The sequence below is a fragment of the Rutilus rutilus genome (genome assembly GCF_951802725.1).
Source record: "Rutilus rutilus genome assembly, chromosome: 13".
Classification (NCBI taxonomy): Eukaryota; Metazoa; Chordata; class Actinopteri; order Cypriniformes; family Leuciscidae; genus Rutilus; species Rutilus rutilus.
In genome coordinates, this window is record NC_140218.1 from 22,961,343 (window position 1) to 22,975,922 (window position 14,580).

Sequence of the window (14,580 nt, forward strand, 5' to 3'; positions counted from 1 at the left end):
GTAAATGTAAATGCAAACAATCTCTCCCTACACAATGTGACCCTGAGAGCCTGTCTATTTGTATGTGTGTGTGAGACTCTCGTCCAACCTTAACTCAGACTTTTTTTAAACATCCCTCTGTCCTCCCCCACAGTTTTAGATTTCTCAAATCTCTGATTTCACACTAGTGATTGAAATTAAAAAGATGCTTGATGCTCCATCTCACACTAACAATCTATAAATGTCATTGCATTAAAGCCAGTGGCATTTATTTTAAAGAAAGCCCAAGAAATGCTGTCGACTTATCAGTGACATTCAGACTTTTTAAATGTGACTTAGCCACTGTATAAATATAAGCCTGTAATCTCCGTAAACAAGAGGAGTGTGTAGCTGTATGCTTTGAGAACACGTTGCATTCGTCTCTATGCCTGTCTGCCTCCATGTGTTTGTTTTATGAGTTAGCGAACCATGTCTTTCTCTTTTGGCAAGGTCTTTTTCTTTTTCTTACATACGTGCTAATGGAAGAGTGCCAGGCAGGAACATGTTGAGGACGAGACGTGGAGCCGGAGAGAGATCTCTGTACAGGTCAGTCAGGCTGCTCTCTCACCGCCCTCTTGTTTGGATAGCTCTCTCATTTGTCCATCTCAAGTGCTACAAGGTGTGAACACTGTGTCACTGTGGCATGACGTGACTGACACTGACCATCTTCTTCCTGCATCTGTCTCTCTCTCTCTCTCTCTCTCTGTCCCAACTCTAGTGTTTTTTGACACAACTGTTGACTTTATAAGGAGGGGTTGATATTTTTGTGAACTCCTGGCAATGAAGGTCCTTGTACACGTCTAACCACATACTGTGATCTCCTCCCTGTTTTCTCCTCCTCCTCCCTCTCACTGCCGACTAAGAGAGAATTTAAGAGGGCAGCTAGAGGTGAGCCTGCAGGTACTCGGCGAGCATCTGAACAGATCGGATCAGAACCATGCAGGCTCTTTTGGTCTTCTGCTTGTGCTTAGGAGTTTTAGCTGTGGAAGGAGAAGCGCTGAAGAATTCACTCATCGCATTGTTACCTGAGACTGATGTTTCATCCTCACAGCAGCGACCGGTGGATTCTTCTTCAGCATCAAGTGAGTAGAGCAATAATTATAGTAATTATGACTTCAAGAGCAGTGGCACAGGATGAAATCTCAGGACTGGTCAGACAAGTCCATTGTAAATAGTTCATGTTGTCTGTTATATTTCTTCTTGTTTAAAGTAGTTTATTTAACCTGGATAAAACTCATTGAAATCTCTTTTATAAGAGAAAATACAATAACAATTAACATACAACATAAAAGATATTTTGAGAGAAATAAAATGAATAGAGGTAAAAGCAACGTCCTTTACAAAAATGTTTTGATAGAGTGTATATGCCCCAAAACAGTTTAAATTGTTGGAAATTTCTCGAAACATTTTGAAAACACGTGTGTGTGTGTGTGTCTGCATCTAGAGTGGCCTTTTAAAAGTACTTGAACATTTAATGACACTTCATTTAAAATGGATGAATCATATTGTATTAGATAACAAAATATGAAAGCAAGTTATGGCTTTTCTCTGAGCTAACTTCACTTTTCTGGGCCATTTTTGCAATAATTTGGTCTCAAGGTGATTTTAGTGGACGTATGAAATTCTCCTCAAGTTCACACAGGCGTCCTATAGCAGACTAACCACAGGTGTAGTTTATCACGTTAACTATGATGACCCACTAACATTTTACAACCTGAAAGAGTATAAATAATAATTGTTTCAACATTTAAAGTCTCTTATGCTCACCAAGGCTGCATTTATTTGATAAAAAATACAGTTGAAATATTAATACAATTTAAAATAACTGTTTTCTATTTGAATATATTTTATAAATGTAATTTATTCCTGTGATGCAAAGATGAATTTTCAGCATTATTACTTCGGTGTCACATGATCCTTCAGAACTAATTTTACTATACTGATTTCTTATTAATATCAATTTAAAACAGCTGTGCTTTTGTGGAAACTATAATAGATTTTTTCGGGATTCTTTGAAGAATAGAATGTTAAAAAGAACAGCATTTATTTGAAATAGATGTGTGTGTTTTTTTTAACAATGTAAATGTATTTACTATCATTAATCAATTTAGTACATCCTCGCTGAATTAAAGTATCATGGCTGGTTTTGCAGGTGAAAGGACAGCCAATCAAGCACAAAGAACGGGGCATTCGAGCGACACTTCCACAGATACACAGGTGAGACTGTATTTCTGCAGTCAAAATGTCACTATCCTGGATTCTTACATCAAACAGTGCGATGAAATAAATAGAAAACAGTAAATATTGAATCCATGGCCATACTTGTGTCCCATAGTAATGCCTGTTTGCTTCACAAGCTGCTACTGTTGTTACAGTGGAACGAGTATGTGTATTCTGGCAGTCCAAGATAGAATAACCATACCATAAATGCTAATTACAAGTCTATTTTTGCTTCCTGTCTTAATGCTCAACCTCTCATTTTCCACCTCCTTTATTCCCGTCTGTGCTATTTGTCCACTATATTTAGTTTGTTTAGTTTGTTCAGCGTGTTTCTGGTCATTCCTGTGACACTAATGGGCTCAATTCCTGCCGTGTTCCCTCTGTGTGTCCCATCAGTCAGTCATGGGGCGAACCGAGTCCGTGTGGGTGGAGCTCAATGCTGTGTTGGAGAGATGGGGTGGCACAGTAGGGAAACTAAACACATTCTTGAGGGAACTCAAAGAGGAGAAAAAACGCCTCATGGATCAAGGGGAAGAGCAGAAAGCAAAGAAAAAGGAAGAGGATGAAGATGAAGATGAAGAAGAGGAAGATGAAGAGGAGGAAGAGGAGGAGGAGGAAGAAGAAGAGGAGGAGGAGGAAGAAGAAGAGGAGGAGGAAGAGGGAAAGGAAGAAGAGGAAGCCGAAGGGGAGGAGAATGATGCTTCTAACAGCACCCTGACCCGAGATGATTTCATAGACTCATTACCAGAAGGCTGCCAATTGGAAGGAACTAGAATATCCTGCAAGCAGATTGGCTTGTCCCACCTGCCCGTCATCACGAACCTGGAAGTCACCATACTTGAACTTCCTGGTAAGGTCTGGACAGGCTGAAAGATCCAACATAAGTATATGGATCTCCGAGACACTCTATAATTTATGTCGGTTAAGTCTTGTAATAAGCCCAGCCATTCAGCGTTTTAACCAATGTGCTGTCTTACAGGGAATAACTTAACAAGAATTCCTCCCCGTGGTTTTTCCGGACTGCCAAATCTCGAAGAGCTTGACCTAAGTTTGAACATGTTGGACGACTCCTCTTTCGACCTAAGTCTCTTTATGGTACTGCCATTTCTTTATCCCTTTAATTACAGCAGTTACATACATCTAAAATCTATAAAGTACTATACATGTCTACATCAAATCTAAAAAAAAGTTCCGTCTTAGTCAGGATTTTCAAGAACGTACAAATTAAAAGAAGAAAGTTTCAAATTATAACTGCTAAATTTATGTCCGGCCAAGATATGTCCGTATTTCCCTCTGGGAGACCTTGAGAAGTGACCAAACACACCACTCCCAAAGCAAACCCAGCACCATGAAAATAGGAACTCTAACCAATGGAAAATGCCACTGTCTTCTTTGGACTGTCTATGCAGTGTCAGTGAAATTAGCACGAAGAGTAAATGTTCTTTGAGGAGAACATAAATTCTAATTATGACATTCCACCTATGAAAAATAATACAGGTCCAGTAGTCTGAGACAGCAGGGTTTGAAATACATGTCTTAACATTACAATAATTTAACCAACATGCAAAAATGAGGCTTTTCATTTGGTGGTAAGCACAGTGGAAACTGTTCCTTAAGCCCAAAGCTGACAGGATGTAACAACCTGCCTCCCGAGTTGAAAAGAGTGTTTTCTTCTGCTTTTTTAACAGAATCTGACAAATCTGAAAAGTCTGAAACTTGACGGCAATGAACTTACAACAATTCCACGCTTGCCATCTTCTTTGGAGAATCTTAAGATAAACAGCAATAAAATAAACCAACTGGCTTCACACACCTTCAAAGGTTTGTGCTGTTTTCATGCCAGCTGCGCAAACATGAGTGTTTATTCATGGCTTTGGTATGAATTTATGTGAGTTTAGATGTAGAAACATTATTATGAGGAAAGTCAGACTTCTTTAGTCATTTTTTCCTTAATAAAAAATGTACAGATAAAGAACTGAATAGTACTTTTAGATAATTTTTAAATGAATGTACAGTGACTCACACAGTTGAGTTTTATTGTCGTTGAGATCGCATTGCCAGCCGAATATATTACTTGCTTTATTGTAGTAACTGTCACTAATTACTTGACAGTTTTGCTCAGAGGATATACCTAAATTAAACTGTTAATAGGTCATTAGTGCAATAATTTGAATAACTAAAAGCTTTTGCTTTTGTGCGTGAGGTTACATCCTTACCACTAGGTGTCAGAATAAGTCTAGGACAGCTCAAAATACACAAAAATTACTGATACACCTTTAACTGTAATAACTAATAACTAATAACATTTTATATTTTGTAGGCTTGACTAACCTGCAAGTCTTAGAACTGACAGGAAACATCCTCTATGAGGGCAGTATTGCACCCTTGGCTTTCAAACCACTGAAGGCACTTAAGTATTTACGATTGGATAAAAACAGATTCAGTTCCATTCCAGCGGGATTACCCCCATCTTTAGAGGTCAGTTCTGTAATCCAGTCAATGTTTCAGTCACTTGTTTCTCTGTATAAATTCTTGTTTTTTTTTGTATTTTGATATGTCTTGGTGTATTTGCAGGACTTAAGGTTGCAGGAAAATCAAATAGTGGAGGTGCAGGACAGGCTTCTGGATAAGTGTGTCCACCTGAAGGTGTTAGATCTCAGTCACAACCTCCTGAAAGAGAACAGCATCTACCCTGAGGCTTGGATCAACCTGCCGTGAGTCTCACAACATGCATATTTTTATACTTTATTAAAAAAATAACCTGCTTCATCATTTATATATATATATTGATATATTGATATATTGAGATTATTATAGAAAATATTTAATAAAACATATATTTAATATAAATTGTCAAAATTAATCAAATTGATTGAATTGTTTCTATATAAAAATAGATATATCTATATATACAGTGGGGTCCAGAGCAAGTTTTATCATAAATAGTAAAAACATACATCTATATTTTCATATTCTTATATAAAATATTTTATATAAATATTGAAATATTTTTTAAACGTATATAAATAATCATTTCTTTATTTTAACAAATGTATTTTAATATTAAATATTTATTTATTTATTTATTTTATTTACTTAATGATGTGTGTTTGTGTGTATATACGACGTATGTAGACTGGGATCCATTAGGGCATATTCCTTGTTAGCCACTAGATGGTGCACAAAAGACACGCTAAGAGCAGTCTAACCCATCCTTTAAGTGTGTTTTGGTAGAACACAATTACTGTGTGTTCGTCATCATCAGAATCATTTGAAGGAGGGTGATAATATATTCTGGCCCTGCTGTCAGTCTGCATCTGCCTCATAGTTTTGATTCGACCAGAGTAGATGTGCTTCCCCAAGGTCTCACATCAGTCATCCTCAGGAGCGTGTTATATGGGAGGCAGATGTGACAGAGAGTTCACTCATCACTCACTCTTCCCTTTGCCCTGTCAAACACGCTGAGAGATGGGGTGAAGTTAGATGCTTACCATGTCCCAGCTGTTTGGAAATCCAAACTTAATTCCATGAGTAAAAAGACTTGAAGATGTCTAGGATTGTATATGGAAGATTAATATGGTCAATTTTGTAATTAAGCCTAAGCTCACTCATGGATAACAGTTTGCACTTGTATTGCAGTGAATGCAGATGTTTGGCTGGCCTCTGATCAGCCAAATGGTGCGGTTTACAGCACTGGTTATGGCTTGGCTGTGTGACGGTGAATGTGTGGGGTATGATTCATACACGCGTGACCTTGATGCTTAAGCATTCCTGCAGAGAGATATTTTATAGATTTCTATGAGTTGCCAGAGTACAGATACAAGGTTATCACTCTAAACCAGGGGTGCCCTTGAATCCTGCTCCTGCCGATCGACTGTCCTGCACAGTTCATCTCCAACCCTAATCAAACACACCTGAAGCAACCAATTAAGGTCTTCAGGATCACTTGAAAATTAAAGGCAGGTGTGTTTGATTAAGGTTGGAGATGAACTGTGCAGGACAGTCGATCGGCAGGAGCAGGATTGGGTACCCCTGCTCTAAACCAGTGGTTCCCAATTCCAGTCCTCGTGACCCACTGCTCTGCACATTTTGTATGTCTCCCTTATTTAACACACCTGAACCAGATCATCAGCTCATTAGGAGAGACTCCATGAACTGAACTGAGTGTGTCAGATAAGAGAGACATACAAAATGTGCAGAGCAGTGGGTCACGAGGACTGGAATTGGGAACCACTGCTTTATACTGTAAAGAGACTTTCAAAGTTCATCCAAAAATAAAAAATCTCTCATTTACTTGTTTCAAACCTGTATGACTATTTTTTCTGTGGAAAACAAGGAACATATTTAATATATATATATATATATGCTGGTTGCTATTTGCCATGCAATTACAATGAATGTGAACTGGAGCTTTCAAGCTTCTAAAAGGACACAAATGCACCATAGCATTATCATAAAAGTAGCCTATGCTATGACTCCAAGTCTTCTGGAGTCATGCAATAGCTTTATGTGAGAAACAGACCAAAGTGTCGGCTTGCGTTAAAATGAGACCGTTCATTACAACTTTCTGTGCCTCATAAGCTTTTTGTCTTTTCCCTCCCCTCCATTCCCGCTCTCACACTGACTCTCATACCGTCAGCAAATCATACTTATACATTATTCATCTCTAACATCTTTTACTCATTTTCTTTTCTTGCGAATTGCAAATCTTTTTGAAACAGTGCCATTCAAAGTGGGAATAGAAGGAACTTCTTTCTTTCTTTATTTCACTTTCATCAGCATCTGCATTTAAAAAGCGGACATTATCACTGGAACTGTTGCCATGGCTGATGCACCGTTTGCTTTCCAGCTGCTTTTTTAAGGTAACCTGTGATTAGCTGCAGTGAGCACAAGTAAGCTTTGAACAGCCATCAGTTCAACTTTACAGCCTCTTTATTTCAAAATGATGTCACATTGTAACCAAACTGTGCTGTTAATTGTGTGCGTGCGTGCGTGCCTGCCTCTGCTCTGCAGCACCATGCTATTATCTCGGCACAAATCTGTGAACCTCCCCGAGTTAAGGCAGGTCTTTTACTGTCTACTTTAATTTCTTCAGCCTTTATGAGTGCCTGTCAGCCTAAATAATGTCCATTTTGGCACCTATATCTCTATATATACACACATATAGCCATTACAGTATTTTCCTGAAGCTTCTTTGTGATCTGTCATTTCCAGCTGTACTTCTGGGCGATTGAAATGATTGAGAATGCTATCAACTAGCTATTGCAGACCCCCTGCATATAAACAAATTGCTGGGATTTACAGTGGTATTTAGACTGGGTCCATGGTGCCGATGTGGACATTAAACAAATAAACAAACTTTTCTCCTTTTTTTATACTTTTCTGCATATTACTTTTATACTCACTTCTGTTCTACTCTGGGTTGTGTATGCCCAATTGAAGTCCTGAATTTGAATTGAATTGCAAACAGGATGCAGAATTGCAATTTGAATTTAGATGTAAGAAAGCAGAATTTAAATGAACTGAAAAATCTTTTTTTTTATTAATTTTTTTACTAGAAAAGCAGTTTGACGTTCTTTAAGGTTTGAAGGTTTAAAGACTTCAGAGAAAGACAATGGACAATAGATAAATAGATTTGAATTGCTATCTATAAAAATGAGCATTTAGTTTACATTCATATTTTCATATATTATAAATATATATTCAATTAACTTGTAGGTGAGGGTCCCAAAATGAATTGCGTTGATTTTGAATTGGAATTCAGTGCATTCCTTTTCCTGTCATTTCATTTCAAATTCCAATTTAGTGAAGTTGATGGCTCCTGAATGAGAAATTCCGATTTACCTTTAAATCACTTTGGATAAAATCCCCTGATAAACGCTTAAAAGTTCTCCCTTATTTAATTGTCATCAGTTACTCACCCTCATGTCATTCCAAACCCAAAAGACTTTTGTTTCTCTTTGAGAACACAAATTAAGATAAACCTGAGAGATGCAACTAAAACTTTGAAGATCCAAAAAGACCATAAATGCATTGTAAAACTATTCCATGTGAACAGAGCAGTTTTAAGCTAAATCTTGTGAAGGGAAACAACCACTTCATATGATGAACAGATTTAATTTAGGCTTTTAAACCATGATCAGCAAACATACATAGAGCACTCATAAATGGTAAACACAGAAGCTTAAACATGCGTGGTGTGTGACGCACAAGAAACAGTGAGGTTTGTTCTAGTGTGTAATGCATGCATGTTGAAGCTTCCATGTTTACCATATTTGATGTATGTGTGTTATTCATAAAAAGTAAATGATAAAGTTAAATAAACCCCTGAATTATCATATAATGCAATTGTATCTCTTAACAAGATTTGGATTCAACTGCTTGATTCAAGTGGATTAGTTTTACAACGCCTTTATGACCTTTTTGGATCGTCAATGTTTAGGTTGCATGGACTTTCAATGGATGGACATAAACCTCTCAGGTTTCATTAAAAATATCTTAAATGATGACAGAATTTGCCTTTTTGGGTGAATTAACCCTTTAAACATTGTGTGTGTGAGTGTGTGTATCCTCATCTCCTTAAGCTCTGTCCTTCTCTTTTAAAGATGTGCCAGGCCTATAAAATCGAATTACTGTTTTTAATTTCACTTAACAATCTTCATGGTTTATTTCTCTGAGCTGTTAATGGGAGTCACAAGTTCCTTTAAAAGTGACAAAACTTCAATTCGCCGCCAAATCTGTTCAACTTGGGGATAAATGACCACGGTGCTCTGTGTGTGTTTATATCCTGGTGTGTTTAAATAGGTGCACAATGTTTTTGTCTTTGTGTGCATTGACACCACAGGCCCCCTGTCATCTGGAGGGTTGTTTTGGGAGAGGGATCCTCTGCAGGCCAATGACCTGAGACTGAGGATTTTGATGGATGGGTTGATGCGCTAGCTGGACCGAGCTTACGGGAATTAGGCAGGGGGGTGAAACAGAGGACACGCGCTGCTTGTTTTCTCACAGGGAGACAAAAACGCAAGTTAGTGCAGTTTCACCAAGATGTGCACATTCTTATTTCATAATGAGTTATATAAAGTATCTCTGCCTGAGGAGACAACCGAGAACCAGCAGTTCTGAGGTGAGATACACACAAGTAGACGTCGTTTAATCTTTTATAGTGTGAAAAAAACATTCAAAACCTGTCTTCTGAATCTGAAAAAAAAAAGCATGAATTTGCAGAGCCACAGCTGGTGACAGTTATCCCATTGCCTGCTCTTGCTTGTTCAAATCAAAGTGCCCGAAATGAAGAGGCTGAGTTTGGCTGAGCCTGGGTCTCCCGCATGCATAATATAACAACATGAGATCCAACGAAATGTGCCTTGTGACAGTGGTCTTCCTGTCCCGCGTGCCAGGTTACGTAAGGGCGGTTGTGCAACGTTTGCATCTGTGTGCCCGTGAACGTGGTGGCTGGCAGCCGTGCTCTTCTGCTTCTCATTACAGCAGTGCTCCCTGAGGATGCCCACCGTTATTGGCTTGTCGGTGGGGGAGATCTGTGTGGGAGCAATATCACTACACAAATCTAACTAAGACATCAGAAGCCAATAATCCTGAAACTGCTTTCAATCTGAGGCTCTGTGTTCTTTAATTATGATCTTTTTATTTTTTTAATGCAAAGTCTGTATTTATGGCAGTTTTGTCAGTTGGATGGTATCTGGTATTGTACACGTTTAAAGGCTTTTAGGATGGTATTTGATTTAGATATAGTTCATTGGCTGTGAAATGCTTTTTCTAATATAATTTAAAAATAAGCTAATAATATCAATAATATAAAAAGAAAGTATGAGAATAAAGAACAATACTTGACTGTTAGCTCATACTCAAATGTCTAATATATATAAACACACAAAAGTGTGTGTCTGGCTGGAAATGATTGTGTTGCGCACATGCATAATAAAACATTTATATATTTATTTAACAACCCAACTGTTGATACAAATCTCCTAAAGAGAGGGAAAATCCCCTCTATTTCTCAGCATTTACACTTATTAGTGGCAGTCTTGACCCACTTTGTGTCCTAGGACAACACTTTTACCTAAAATAATTATGCAACTTAATGTTTTTTTGGGTTGTTTTAGGGGCTTTTTAAAATGTACAGGTTAGGTGAGACCAATAATTGCTTTATTTACTACAGCTTAACATAATAGCTCTGGGTTCTCACTGAAACTCTGTCAGGTACATTTACTGGCAGATATCCTGCTTGATATTCAGTCTGCAACATCTCTCATCTCAAGGTCACAGCTTGTTGGGTGAATGAAAACCACATGGAGGTCAGTGTAGCTTTTGATGTAATAATAACACTCGTTGCTATATGAGACCCTCCTCAGTGCGCTGGTGGACTGGGCAGCCGTCAGTGTTACAGAGCAGAGGAAATGTGCTCCTGACTCCTGCTGAGGCTAACATTGTAAACTTACACCAGCTGCCTCCTCCAGAGCCCTCTCGAAAAACACAAAAGCCTCTCATACACTACCCTTTCTTCAATACGTTTTCTCTCTAACTCACTCTAAATCCTCCACCCCCACAATGCATACACTCGTTCCTGCTTCTCTATTGCCTTTGTGCCTCTACAGAGCACACACACACATTTAAATGCACTTAACCAAAGTTGATGCTCAGGCTTTTTTGGCTCTAGCTATCTTGTGCTGGGTTAATGACCTGCCATGGGGCCCATTCTCCACTCCATGCAAACACAGCAGAATACTTCACAAGCTCCCCCAGCACTTGAGAGAAACCCTCTAAATATGCTGCAACCAATGTACACTAGCCATCAAAAAAACTCTAACATGGTTTACACAAATGCAAGTTGTAAAGACCAGCTTGAACCGTCTTCAATTCCTGTGGTCCATGCTGGTTAGAACAAGTCTGCCTGGTAGACCAGCAAAGTATGTTTTTTCTGATGAAGCTGTTGACTACTAGTGGTGGGGATTTTAATTCATCCCAGGGTATTTTTACACAACAACGATGTAGTAAAAACAGACGAAAACATTGTCAAAATGATCCCTGTTCACATGGATCTGCGAAAATGACTACAAAGGCTGTATTATACATGCCAGACCAATAGTTGGCGATGTCACTTTGTCAAGAAACACCCCACAAACACGTAATATGCATGCGTGAACATGCAATACGCATGCGGATGACATCACCGTTTTCACAAATGCATGTTTTTATTGTTTACATGGAGACGGTATAGGCATCGTTTTCAAAACCTTGCACTTCGAAACCTGTTTCCCAAAGCTTGCATTTTCAGGCCTCCAAAGCGCCGTTGTTGTGTAAATGAACGGCCAAAACGCATAAAAAGTTTTCCATTTTCAGTTCATCTACTGATTGTGTTGATTGGTTCAGTGACCATTTCTTCAGATTACATATGAAATATTACATATTTAACCATATTTATGGTTTTAGTTTTTGCTGTGGTATCGAAATTGGTATTGAGATTTGCGAAATTTCACCGGAATCTACAATATTGGTACCATAACAATCTTATTATATCATTATCATTCATGAAATAAAATTACTCATATTGTGACATAAAATTTTGGTCATATTGCCTGCCGCTAATACACTCGGTCTGTCTGTTTCCTCAGGAAGCTGGAATCTCTTGACTTGTCCTATAACCAGATGGCAGTGGTGCCCACAGATCTACCCAGGGCCTTGCGCCAACTCTCCCTGCAGCACAATCACATTCACTCCATTCCTCCATACTCATTGAGTCACATCCGCCCAGGCTTACAGTCCCTACGCCTCTCCCACAACCTGTTAGAGGAGCACGGGGTGCTGGGGAAGTCATTTCGTGGCGTTTATCAAACACTGGTGGAGTTATTCATGGACAACAACAGGTTTGAGAGGGTGCCCCACAATATGCGCCACTTCAAGAACCTCCAGCTTCTGCGTCTAGACCACAACCGTATAAGGTATGTACAGTTATGTGATCCTTACCTAGTGAGCTGCCTCACTGCCTACAGAAGGCAGCATCTTAACTGTCAAAAGCAGCGACTATCTTTATAATCACTCATGAGATGCAGTGATTTCAGTTCAGCATGTTACTAAACCAGTTAATACTCTATAAGCACAAAAACACACAGCACACACAAATATTGTGTGAAATATTTGTACAGGTCTTTACGCACACTATTCAAATGTTTTCAGTAGATGCTTTTTTTTTAAATAAATTAATACTTTTATTTAGCAAGGATGCATTTAATTGATCAGAAGTGACAGTAAAGCCTTTTATATTGTTAGAAAAGATTTCTATTTCAAATAAATGCTTTTGTTACCTTTCTATTCATCATCAAGAATCCTAAAAAATGTAGCATGGTTTCAAAATAAATATTAAGCAACACAACTATTTTCAACACTGATAATAATAATAAGTCTTTCTCGAGCAGCAAATGAGCATATTAGAATGATTTCTGAATGATCATGTGACACTGAAGACTGGGGTAATGATGCTGAAAATTCAGCTTTGCCATCACCAAGATTAAATTATATTTATAAAACATATTAAAATAGTAAACAGTTAGGTAGTGCAATGTTGTGTATGGTCCAATCCAAAACGCTTGACGCAGGTACTGTAATATAAATACTATAATCCACACAGAGACTCCAGGACGATAATCGACAGGGAACAACTGAAACCTATAGGGCTATCTATACAGGGGACAAACAAAGGCAACTAAACTAGACACAAGTGAAACTCATTAGTAACTAAGGCAACTAACAAGGGAATTAACAAGACCAAACTGAAAGGGAACACAAGGACATGAATAAAAAGACAAGAACACTGAACATAACCCTAATATACAATGCCATCTTTAGAACATTTTCACTGAGCTCATTGTAATGCATTCTGGGATGCCTTTTTTTTTTTTTTTAAGTATAAAATGCCTAGAACTGATGATACCTGAAATGCTTTAGGTATCATAGGGCAGCATAATGTTTATAATATCTTTGCGAATGGAGCACAGCTTGAATGCCTTAAAATGCTAGATGTGTTAAAATGCTAAATGTAGTCAGCTTACTAAGTTTTGCAACAAACCCATAGTGTTAGGCTCTTACAATACCCATGGATACAACCTCCATTTATGAAACCCTCTCAGTTTATGAATTGATCACATCTAAATTTCTACTTTTTCAACAACTACTCAAAATTGTTTTCAGAAATTATGTTTCTTTATTGCTTTTCAGATTTTTTTTGTTTAAATACAAATTTTGATATTTTTATCGCAAAACATTACAAAAATACTGATAAAAATATCTACATCCCTACAGTGAACCATTTGATAGTGAATCATACGTATGGCTTTGTGTTTTCAGCTCTGTCCCAGTGAAATCGATCTGTAAGGTTAAGAGGACGGAGGAATCACACCTGTCAACTGTCCATTTAGAGTACAACTACATCAATGTGAAGAAAATCCCTCGTGCTGCTTTCTCTTGCATCCGGGACCCTAGCAAGATCATATTGGAGCCTCAGACACAGAGCTAGAGAAATCCCACAGAAACATCACCCTCTCACTTCACAGCCTCCCCATCTGCCCCACCTCTCAGTCACTCCCAGGTTAAATACTGTAAACACCATGTCCATTAGATCCATTAATAATGCACATTATAGTGCTCTTGAAATGCACATTTGGGTCATGTTCAGCAACTTGTAGCATAAAATACATGATTTTGTTTCTTTTTGTATGTAATAAACGTTCTTCTTGTAAGTTAATGTCACAAGCGGGCTCAGAAACTCCCTGGCTCAGACAGTTATTAATGGCTTTCTTTCACAATATTCATTTATACTTTGGTGCATTTGCAATTATTTTATTATTTTATCACTTTATATTTATAATTGTATTGTATTATTTTATGTCTTCATATTCTGATGTGACATTAAAACTATTTCATGTATAATACTTTAATATTAATTCACTTGTTTAATTTTTTTATTAAAACTCAAGACAGTGAGTGAATGTTTTCAAAACCCTCTATGTAATGCTAAATGTTAACAATTACCACAATTTGAAAGTGTCTGTCAGACATGAGGGGGTGGTGTGGCGCAATGGATAAGACACATGCCTTTGGTGTGAGAGACCCGGGTTCGAATCCACTGTGAGACACCAATGTGTCCCTGAGCAAGACACTTAACCCCTAGTTGCTCCAGAGGCGTGCGACCTCTGACATATATAGCAATTGTAAGTCGCTTTGGATAAAAGCGTCAGCTAAATGAATAAATGTAAAATGTAAATGATGGAACCAAAGTTAACAGCTCAGGTAGGTACAGCTAAAAATATATATATATATATGCTGTCTGAG

General features: G+C 38.0%; 1 protein-coding gene across 1 annotated transcript; it reads left to right on the forward strand.

The window, feature by feature from the left end:
* Positions 1 to 736: 736 nt before the first annotated feature.
* LOC311302473 (extracellular matrix protein 2) lies at positions 737 to 14,009 on the forward strand. Its single transcript, XM_084428378.1, has 9 exons — positions 737 to 1,100; positions 2,171 to 2,235; positions 2,635 to 3,088; positions 3,218 to 3,333; positions 3,927 to 4,059; positions 4,559 to 4,716; positions 4,813 to 4,952; positions 11,868 to 12,194; positions 13,597 to 14,009. The coding sequence occupies exons 1-9, from the start codon at positions 956 to 958 to the stop codon at positions 13,763 to 13,765; spliced, it is 1,707 nt and encodes a 568-aa protein (XP_084284504.1). The 5' UTR covers positions 737 to 955; the 3' UTR covers positions 13,766 to 14,009.
* Positions 14,010 to 14,580: the final 571 nt, after the last annotated feature.